Raw genomic sequence first — 11,337 nt, 5'->3', positions numbered from 1 at the left:
GAGAATATTCAAGCTTGAACAAAGGACAGAGACTGACATTTGGAGTTTATATGAAGATTTATTCACAGGATTTAGATGTGTTGCAGGAGTTCATCACATACAAATAGACCCAGAAGTAACACCAGTGGTTTACTCACCCAGAAAAGTGCATGTAGCACTAAAATAAAAACTTGAAAAGGAACTGAACCGCATGGAAAACATGGATGTCATCGTCAGGCAAACTGAGCCAACTGAATGGGTAAACAGCTTGGTGACAATCGTGAAGCCAAACAAAATATGGGTATGCATTTACCCACAGGATCTCAACAAAGCCATCAAGAGAGAACATTATCCTTTACGTACCATTGAAGAGGTTGCTGAAATGCCTAACGCCAAGGTATTTTCAGTAGTTGATGCAAACCAAGGATTCTGGCAAATCCAACTAGATGAAGAGAGCTCCCGACTCTTCACATTCAATACGCCGTTCGGGACGTATTCATTCATTCAAGATACTGCCGTTCGGAATCGCATCCGCTCCAGAGGTGTCCCAGAGGTGCCTCGCACAGCATTTGGATGGTCTGGAAGGTGTCATAAACATCATGGATGACATTCTTGTCTGGTGTGATGACACAGAGCAGCATGGCCGGAGACTGAGACAGCTACTGGACAGAGAGAGAAGCATCAACTTGAAACTGAATAAGGACAAGTGCAAAATCAGAATGACAGAAATTCACTACATTGCACGTGTTGAAACCGAAAAGGTCAGACCAATACAATAAATTCCAGCAGTTCAGACTGTGAAGAACCTGTTTAAAAAAGCACGAGACAGCAACAGAGATCCTTACATAGCTCTCCTTGAGTACAGAAACACACCCCTGGATGGAGTAGGTCTCTCACTTGCATAACAACTAATGGGAAGAAGGCTGAAGACAAAGATTCTGACATAAAAGAGATTGTTAAAGCCAGGACTCTATCTAGTGAGAGAAAGAGAACTGCAGGTTTTCAGTGAATTTATGTAAATCACGAGGATCAATTGAATCCTGCGGTGCAGGAAAATTCTCTGTGACATGAGCGATCAAATTAAGATATTATACCTGTAGTTGAAATAATTTAAGTTATGCTGACCTCTGACCTGTCCACGACATTATTTATACTAAAAACAAATGGTTCTAAGGGTTATTTGGTTTGTAACCATAGCGGATCCCTTTTTGGTGCTATGTAGAACCTTTTTTTGAAGGTTCTATAAACAACCATGGTTCAAAATAGCACAAAAAAGGGTTCCACTATGCCTACAATCCTTTTTGGGGCTATAAAGAACCTTTATGGTTCTATATGGAGAATGGTTCTATAAATCATTCCTCAATCTCAAAAGGTTCTTTGTAGATACTTTTGAAGACCCATACAGGTTTGTTTTTAATTCTGGTTAGCCATATTTTATTGTTAAAATTCCATAACTTTTATTATTGTGTTAATTGATAAGTTGAATCAGGTGTGCTAGCTCTGGAACTGCTGGGGGGGGGGGGGGGGTGTCGCTGAGGAGAGACTGGAGAACCACTGACTTAAGTCAACCATTCTCAATTGACAGAAGGCCATACGTAAGTCCTTCACAAGACACGGTCACTGGTCATATACTGTATAATGGCATAACACAACACATTAGATAAACTGGAATGACACTCAGTCATGTTTGCACAAAAAGAGCTGAGGAAACCACGCCCCAAAATATTCAAATGAGCCGGAGCCCCCCGACAATCTAATTATCACTAAAAGAGCAAAGAACCCTTTTGTGAACTGAAAGAACCATTGTAAAGCTAAAATGGTTCTTGGAGTTATGGTTCAACATAGAACCATCACCCTTCCCAAATAACCCTTGAGGAACCCTATTTTCTTAGTGTGCAAGTGAATCTATAGTCCACAAGATGCTGCAGGCTACCTGGAGAAACAACAATTATTGACAAATCTGTTGGCTATAGGCCGTGGCATGCCGGGTATAAAAAACAATCTGCTGTTGTGCCCTTGAGCACCTGCTCACCATTCAGGGGCACTGCACAGTGGCTGACCTTGTGCCTCCCAACATGAGCCAAGCTTTTCCAGTGTTTAGGAGTGATTAAGTTCTACTTTATACACATGCAGACAGGCACAGACAAACACACACTAATTTGCATGCATTATTAGAAAACAGAAACCAACCCTCTGCTTCATGAATTTGCATTTGAATTTGCATTTGAAAACATAGATGACAGGTTGAAATAAACTCCAATGGGTTAGATTTAGGCTACCTAGAAACCTGTGACACAACTGAACAGAAACATCCAGAAGCGAAACATAGCAGATACAAACACCAATGGAAAGACCTGAGGTCGAGGATTAATACCTCACCAGGACAGTTGCTTGAGAGACAATGTGGGTGCGTGTCGGACATGTTTTCCTCCTCACTTGGACTGTGCTGAATGTCAGAGTTCAAAGCTTAATCTGCACCATCAGAATTACAGCTATAAAAAATGATTACAAGGGTACAGTCTACAACATTGCATGCATGGTACACTGTCATACAGGTGAGACCTTCCAGCTCTTATTTAAAAAATATTTAATCATAAATGATTGCGTCCCTTTGAGCTGCGCAATCATTATCAATACTGTATTAATTGCCCTACTACAATACTGTAGAACTGTGCTTATACAGTGTAGTCCTGTTTACACCTGACTACTTTTTAGACAAATAAAATGCCTGTTCAGTGGTGTGTTGAAACCTTCTCTAAAGGTTTCAAGTCAGCACTTAAAAAAATAAATAAATCGTAGTTTATGCTTTCAGAGACACAAATAAGCAATAGCTGACGCATATACAAGGTGGCATATTCCAATTGTCTGAAAAGGATATGATTGTATCAAAACAACATGTTTCTTTTGTTTACATGGTGATTTGTGATTTTTTTTCTTTGTTCCTTTTTCCTAGTACAAAGTTGCTGTGAGTGCAGTAAAATATGCAACTATATGACAGATAATGACATATGTGAAAGGGTATGTTCACATTACGGGCCATGTCTTTCATGCAACTGCACAATTATACCTATGAAACAGGGTATTTGCAAATATAACTACAAATTTACAGGTAGGTGGATCTAGCATTCAAACACTGATTTGGTGTGTGGATTTAATGTATAAAATGAAGGACGATTACAGCCATGTTTAAAGTTTGGCTAACGTAAATGCAGTTGATACTGTTAAATGTTAAACTCTGACCCTATCAATTCCAACACACCAAGGGAACTTTATGAAGCAACCATGCTGTTTAGAAGGCTCAGTCCGCTACATAAGATAGCATCTTCACTCTTTTTCTATTTCTTAGAGGAATGGTGTTCTTCCACTACCAAGACAACAGCCACTACTACTACTACCACCTCTATAGAAACTACCCCTAAAACTACTGCTGCTACTCTTTCTTCAACTATTGAAACAACTCCTGTACCCTTGACCACTCCTTCCTCTCCCCCCATTACCTCACCCCCCTCTACTACACCTTCTCCAATCCCATCCACCAACACCTTTACAACTCCTGTCCTTACCACTACCACAACTCTCACTACTTCAGCCCCTCCTTCAGCTACCTCTCCTGATCAGGGAGTCAGTCTTGCTGTGGAGATTAATCTGACAGCCTACACTGGGATGAAAGTCTATGTATCTGCAACCAAGGTGAGTATAATCAGGTCTGGCCTACACTCTTAGAAAGAAATGTGTGATCTACAACCTAAAGTGTTCTTTGGCTGTCCCCATAGGCAGGGCCGGATTAAGAAATCATAGGCCCCGGCGCTTTATTATTTTTTCATAGGGCCCCCACACTCCCCGGCACACCGTCATTTTCTGTAAACAAATCCATGCACCAAGATGGATTTGTCACTGGTACAGTAAATACACACACTGAACAAAAATATAAATGCAACATGTAGTGTTGGTCCCATGTTTCATGAGCTGAAATATAAGATCCCAGACATTTTCCATACGCACAACAAGCTTATTTCTCTAAAATGTTGTGCACATTTGTTTACATCCCTGTTAGTGAGCATTTCTCCTTTGCCAAGATAATCCATCCACCCGAGGTGTGGCATATGAAGAAGCTGAATAAAGAGCATGTTCATTATACAGATGCACCTTGTGCTGGGGACAATATAAGACCACTCTAAGATGTCTCAAGTTGAGGGAGTGTGTAATTGGCATACTGACTGCAAGAATGTCCACCAGAGCTGTTGCCATTGAATTTAATGTTCCTTTCTCTACTGCCTCAACGACGTTTTAGAGAATTTGGCAGTAGGTCCAACCGGCCTCACAACTGCTTTTTCTTGCCACTGTGTTTGTGTGTTTGTGTATATATATATATATATATATATATATATATATATATATATATATACACACACATACAGTGAGGGAAAAAAGTATTTGATCCCCTGCTGATTTTGTACGTTTGCCCACTGACAAAGAAATTATCAGACTCATCATTTTAATGGTAGGTTTATTTGAACAGTGAGAGACAGAATAACAACAAAAAAATCCAGAAAAACGCATGTCAAAATTTTTATAAATTGATTTGCATTTTAAATGAGGGAAATAAGTATTTGACCCCTCTGCAAAACATGACTTAGTACTTGGTGGCAAAACCCTTGTTGGCAATCACAGAGGTCAGACCAGGTTTGCACACATCTCAGGAGGGATTTTGTCCCACTCCTCTTTGCAGATCTTCTTCAAGTCATTAAAGTTTCGAGGCTGACGTTTGGCAACTCGAACCTTCAGCTCCCTCCACAGATTTTTTTATGGGATTAAGGTCTGGAGACTGGCTAGGCCACTCCAGGACCTTAATGTGCTTCTTCTTGAGCCACTCCTTTGTTGCCTTGGCCGTGTGTTTTGGGTCATTGTCATGCTGGAATACCCATCCACGACCCATTTTCAATGCCGTGGCTGAGGGAAGGAGGTACATGGCCCCGTCCATCGTCTCTTTGATGCGGTGAAGTTGTCCTGTCCCCTTAGCAGAAAAACACCCCCAAAGCATAATGTTTCCACCTCCATGTTTGACGGTGGGGATGGTGTTCTTGGGGTCATAGGCAGCATTCCTCCTCCTCCAAACACGGCGAGTTGAGTTGATGCCAAAGAGCTCCATTTTGGTCTCATCTGACCACAACACTTTCACCAGTTGTCCTCTGAGTCATTCAGATGTTCATTGGCAAACTTCAGACGGGCATGTATATGTGCTTTCTTGAGCAGGGGGACCTTGCGGGCGCTGTAGGATTTCAGCCCTTCACGGCGTAGTGTGTTACCAATTGTTTTCTTGGTGACTATGGTCCCAGCTGCCTTGAGATCATTGACAAGATCCTCCCGCATAGTTCTGGGCTGATTCCTCACCGTTCTCATGATCATTGCAACTCCACGAGGTGAGATCTTGCATGGAGCCCCAGGCCGAGGGAGATTGACAGTTCTTTTGTGTTTCTTCCATTTGCGAATAATCGCACCAACTGTTGTCACCTTCTCACCAAGCTGCTTGGCGATGGTCTTGTAGTCCATTCCAGCCTTGTGTAGGTCTACAATCTTGTCCCTGACATCCTTGGAGAGCTCTTTGGTCTTGGCCATGGTGGAGAGTTTGGAATCTGATTGATTGATTGCTTCTGTGGACAGGTGTCTTTTATACAGGTAACAAACTGAGATTAGGAACACTCCCTTTAAGAGTGTGCTCCTAATCTCAGCTCGTTACCTGTATAAAAGACACCTGGGAGCCAGAAATCTTTCTGATTGAGAGGGGGTGAAATACTTATTTCCCTCATTAAAATGCAAATCATTTTAACATTTTTGACATGCGTTTTTCTGGATTTTTTGTTGTTGTTATTCTGTCTCTCACTGTTCAAATAAACCTACCATTAAAATTATAGACTGATCATTTATTTGTCAGTGGGCAAACGTACAAAATAAGCAGGGGATCAAATACTTTTTTCCCCTCACTGTAAATGTTATTATTTTTGTTGCCTTTGGAACCCTTTTGAGTGTACATACAGCATATCAGATATACGCAACCTCTACCTTCCAATACATATCAGCACCAAACGACTGTCAACACCAACAAAATCCAACGACCCACGGATATCAATACAAAAATCCTTTCAATTATATACTATAACAAGAACATCTCAACACAGCATTCATCTGTACATCTCAAACAAAGCACATAATACATTTACAACTACTCACTCTTCATGAAGAATTTCTCAATAAATGTGTGTGTAAGTAATATACAGACCTATGTATCTGTGTAGGAGATGGAGTTGTCACTGGTACAGTAAGTGCATTAGTGTCCATGAAAGTATCAGTATGAGGGTGTTTATGCATCTCTCCCTAGATCTCATTCAACATTGCAGAGATTTTGAACCCTGAACTCGAGGTGAACCTGCCCCCTGACCTTCTCTCAGGGCTAAAGCGTAGACATGCCCCTGACATGGTTAAGTTCATCTTCTCTGTGTTTAAAACCTCACCACCAAATTGGGTGAGTTACCATGCACTCCCAAGTTGCACATCACATGGCTAAAACATCTCAAACTTTTGTCAGGAATAATATCTGTGTCTGTGTGTAGACTGTAGAGGGACAACTTGGTAAGATTCTCTTTGGTATTGAAGTTGAGAACATAACCATCTCTCACCTGTCAACACCATTCAACATGACCTTCAAACACAAATCTGAACTACAGGTAACTACCGTCAAAATCAACTAACCAGTGGTAAGATTTAAACAAGCTGCTTACACTGTCATTTTCTTTTCTTCTGGAAAAAGAGAATACAACGTGTGTCTACCACAACCAGAGTCGTAAATACGGACAGCATATCTCTGCATAACTAATGAGCAATTGTGTATCAAATCAATAAATATGGGCTAATGCTTCGATAGAGCATGATATAAAGCAGAATGACTTATTCAAGAATGGCTCGGTTGATCTGTTGTATACGAACGTCTGTTTCTTATTGTTGAAGGAGGTGAATGGGTCATTGATGGCTGCCACACCCTGAGGCTCACTAATCAGACCATCTGTAGCTGTGACCACTTCTCCTTTTTTGCCCTCATGGTGAGATGATCCTACTTTTCATATTACTTTCCAGATTATATCTTACTGTTTGCCATTTCCTTTCCTGACATCTATTCATGGGAAACATTTGCATATTTCCAGATTCAAAAAGTCAGCTCCAGTTACCATAGTGCCATGCTGCCCCTGAGAGGAATAGTCAATGCATTGAGATTGTGTTCCAATATCCATACTCGCTTCTTGTTTAGTACGCACGGCCAAAATAATAGTAGTCTTAAGGTACTCAAATCCTTATAAATGTTATGTGCAGCATGATGTTACTGCTCCCACAGATCCCTGATGTGAAACTGAGTGAGGTCCATGCCAGGACACTGAGCGTGCTCACCTGTGTGGGCGGAGCCATCTCTGTGTTCTTCTGTACCATCACCTTACTGACACACTGCTTTCAGCATTCGTGAGTGACACCTGTCAAGCAAACACACACTTTTTAAATACTTTAATTGAACCCACAAATCACATTACAGTCGAGAAAGATTCAAACATTTAATAGGTCATGGATACAGTACATGGACACTTATGGGTACAGAAAGCACATTCTTCTCAATACAGCTACGCTGCCCATGACAGCTGACAGAGCAGTACCTCGCTAGCTGCTTTGCCTTTGTCCTACGCAGGTCTGCAATCTGAAGCCCACATACTATCAGCCTATGTACATGGCCGAGGCTCCCAAATATCTGTCTGTTTCACCTCACTAGCTATCAGGTCAATGAGGCGGTCATGTCTAGCTATGTATAAATCCTTGTATGAACGCTAATCAACCACACACACAATCTTTCTCTCTTTCAGACGGAAATCTACTGACCATGCCATGCTGGTTCATCTCCAGTTGGTGGCATCTCTGCTGTTACTCAACCTGCTGCTGTTGGCCAGTGTGGGCTTGGCCTTTGTGGGCCCTGCATATATGGCCCCTGGCCTGTGTCCTGCTGTGGCCGCCCTGCTGCACTACTCACTGCTCTGCTGCTTCACCTGGATGGGCCTGGAGGCTCTGCATCTGTACAGGCTGCTGGTCCTGGTCTACAACACCTACATGAGACACTATCTGCTGAAGCTGAGCCTGCTGGGCTGGGGTAAGAACAGCACTGTCAAAAGAGATACCAGTTAAACAGTCAACAACAGTTAACATGTACAGACCAGCAGTAAACTGAAAAATCAAAAGAATCTGTCTCCTCTCAGGTGTTCCTGCTTTGGTTGTATCCATAGTCGCTGCTGTCAGTACAGATTTCTATGGGCTGAATAACAGAATGTGAGTTTATTAACAAACACATCATATTGGTGCATTGCATACCAGCCCTTAGAAGGGACTTTCTCCCTCTGATTCACAGGTGCTGGATCAAAGACTCTGGTGTGCAGTACGGCTCTGTTGTGGCTTACCTGATAGTGGTCCTGCTCTTCAATAGCACCATCTTCGTCATCGTCATCACAACGATGCTCAAGCTGCGCTCTGTCACATCGCCGCAGGGGAAGAGACAGAGCCGCAACATCACCTGTAGCGTTCTGGGGCTGACCTGCATCCTAGGCCTCACCTGGGGGGTGGGCTTCTTCTCCATGGGCTACACCAACTACGTCATCCTCTACATCTTCACCATCCTCAACTCACTGCAGGGTAAACTCTCATCCTTATCGGAGGGAGCCAACGACATACTTTATTTTCTATCTTTCCATAAGAGTGAGAGAAACAAGCAAGTAACATAGGGGTGAAAGATATCCCGTACATACAATCTAAATAATGCTTATTCCAGAATATCGCAATTTTACATTTCTAACACTGCAGATAGCAATAATGTACTGCTGAGCTCCACAGACAAGTATGGCTGTTCTACACAGTATATTTCTTTCTGAACATTCAGCAATGTTTCGCTCTCCGGATACACCTCTGCTCTGCTAGTTTATAACACTGCTTCCTGTTTTCCACAGGGTTCTTCCTGTTCCTATGGCTCTGTGTTAAGAGACTGCGGGGGGCAGAGCAGAGTTCCATGACAACTGGACAGAGCTTAAGCACCCACATTCTCTCCGTTGGAAGCGAGGTCTGGCCCGCTTCTGGAAGAACGAGGCAGTCAGTGCCTCAAGAGGGAGCAATTGCTGACAATACATCTAAGTTCTGACCAAAAGCTCACTTTAGTTTGTGATGCTTTAGCTCACTGAGCTGAAAGTAAATCCACAAATGGAAATGAAGAACCGTGAAGGAATTGTTTTGCTTCGGTCCCATACAGTACATCACATAGTTAAATAAATAAATGTTATAGCAGATAATCCCTAAGAAAGAACGTGTTGTACTCATATCGTTTAATTTCTTTCTGTTAAAATGAGATTTGCTCTTTTATATGCCATGATGTATGCACCTTTCACCTAAAGCCTTCTATTATTATTATTCTGGGATGGAAAGGGGGGTTGGAACTGTTCTCAGAGATGAAACGAAAGTATGAATTGTAATGATTGTACACTTTAATTCTGTAATAAATATACATATACAGTACCAGTCATAAGTTGACACACCTACTTGATTTTTTACTATTTTCTACATTGTAGAATAATAGTGAAGACATCAAAACTATGAAATAACTCATGGAATAATTTAGTAACCCAAAAAGTTAACCTCACTAGGGGAGGTGGGACGAAATCGGGGAGGTGGGACGAAACCACACTATTCAACAGCCAGTGAAAAATCAGAGCGCCAAATTTAAAACCACAAAATGTCATAATTCAAAGTTCTCAAACATAGGACTATTTTACACCATTTTATAGATGCACTTCTCCTGAATCGAACCACGTTGTCCGATTTCCAAAAGGCTTTACAGCGAAAGCAAAACATTAGATTATGTTAGGAGAGTACATAGGCACAAATAATCACACAGCCATTTTCCAAGCAAGCATATATGTCACATAAACCCAAACCACAGCTAAATGCAGCACTAACCTTTGATGATCTTCATCAGATGACACTCCTAGGACATTATGTTACACAATACATGCATGTTTTGTTCAATCAAGTTCATATTTATATCAAAAACCAGCTTTTTACATTCGCATGTGATGTTCAGAACTAGCATACCCACCGAAAACTTCCGGTGAATTTACTCTTGATAAACGTTGACAAAATACATAATTATTTTAAGAATTATAGATACAGAACTTCTTTATGCAATCGCTATGTCCGATTTTAAAATAGCTTTTCGGCGAAAGCACATTTTGCAATATTCTGAGTACATAGCTCGGCCATCACGGCTAGCTATTTTGACATCCGCCAACTTCGGGGTCACCTAAACTCAGAATTACTATTACAAAAATTGGGTTACCTTTGCTGTTCTTCGTCAGAATGCACTCTCAGGACTTCAACAACAAATGTTGTTTTGGTTCCAAATAATCCATAGTTATATCCAAATACCCCCGTTTTGTTCGTGCGTTCAGGTCACTATCCGAAGGGTAACGCGCGAGCGCATTTCGTGACAACATTTTTCACTACTGTTCTTAGAAGCATGTCAAACGCTGTTTAAAATCAATTTTTATACTATTTTTCTCGTAAAATAGCGATAATATTCCAACCGGGCATCGTTGTATTCATTCAAAGGCTGAAAGAAAAAAAATGGAGATGTCTCGTGAATGCGCATCTTAGTCTCACTGTCCCCAGGCTGACCACTTACAAACTCTGCTGTTGTACTTTGCCCAGAGACAGCAGACACCCAGTTCCACTTTCTGGCGGCTTTAGAGAGCCAATGGAAGCCTTAGAAAGTGTCACGTTACAGCACAGATCGCAATTTGTGCTGTGTGTCACCTAAATGTGTCTTTGTGAGCTGCAGAGCAGATGATCTCTGCATGTGTAGTCCACACAGTGAAGCATGGAGGAGGTGGTGTGATGGTGCTTTGCTGTTGACGCTGTCAGTGATTTATTTAGAATTCAAGGCACACAACCAGCATGGCTACCACAGCATTCTGCAGCGATACGCTATCCTATCTGGTTTGCGCTTAGTGGGACTATCATTTGTTTTTCAACAGGACAACGTAACAACACACCTCCAGGCTGTGTTAGGGCTATTTGACCAAGGAGAGTGATGGAGTGCTGCATCAGATCACCTGGCCTCCACAATCACCTGACCTCAACCCAATTGAGATGGTTTGGGATGAGTTGGACCGCAGAGTGAAGGAAAAGCAGCCAACAAGTGCACAGCATATGTGGGAACTCTTTCAAGACTGTGGTAAAACATTCCAGGTGAAGCTGGTTGTGAGAATGCCAAGAGTGTGCAAAGCTGTC

General features: G+C 41.8%; 1 protein-coding gene across 4 annotated transcripts; it reads left to right on the top strand.

The window, feature by feature from the left end:
- Positions 1-2,058: 2,058 nt before the first annotated feature.
- On the top strand, positions 2,059-9,574 carry LOC115167208 (adhesion G protein-coupled receptor G3). 4 transcript variants are annotated; one of them, XM_029721386.1, is made up of 12 exons: positions 2,059-2,534; positions 2,933-2,997; positions 3,326-3,669; positions 6,356-6,499; positions 6,588-6,701; positions 6,778-6,817; positions 6,982-7,073; positions 7,364-7,485; positions 7,878-8,158; positions 8,265-8,334; positions 8,414-8,694; positions 9,006-9,574. In XM_029721386.1, the coding sequence occupies exons 3-12, from the start codon at positions 3,643-3,645 to the stop codon at positions 9,191-9,193; spliced, it is 1,359 nt and encodes a 452-aa protein (XP_029577246.1). In that variant the 5' UTR covers positions 2,059-2,534; positions 2,933-2,997; positions 3,326-3,642; the 3' UTR covers positions 9,194-9,574. The 4 variants fall into 4 exon arrangements, with proteins under 4 accessions (XP_029577246.1, XP_029577243.1, XP_029577245.1 ...); XM_029721383.1 differs by having other exon boundaries at positions 2,933-3,088; XM_029721384.1 differs by lacking the exon at positions 2,059-2,534 and having other exon boundaries at positions 2,922-3,088.
- The last annotated feature ends 1,763 nt before the right edge of the window (positions 9,575-11,337 follow it).

Source organism: Salmo trutta, chromosome 29 (genome assembly GCF_901001165.1).
Source record: "Salmo trutta chromosome 29, fSalTru1.1, whole genome shotgun sequence".
Taxonomy (NCBI): Eukaryota; Metazoa; Chordata; class Actinopteri; order Salmoniformes; family Salmonidae; genus Salmo; species Salmo trutta.
Note: the sequence above shows the minus strand (reverse complement) of the source record. Positions and strands in the feature narration are given on the sequence as shown.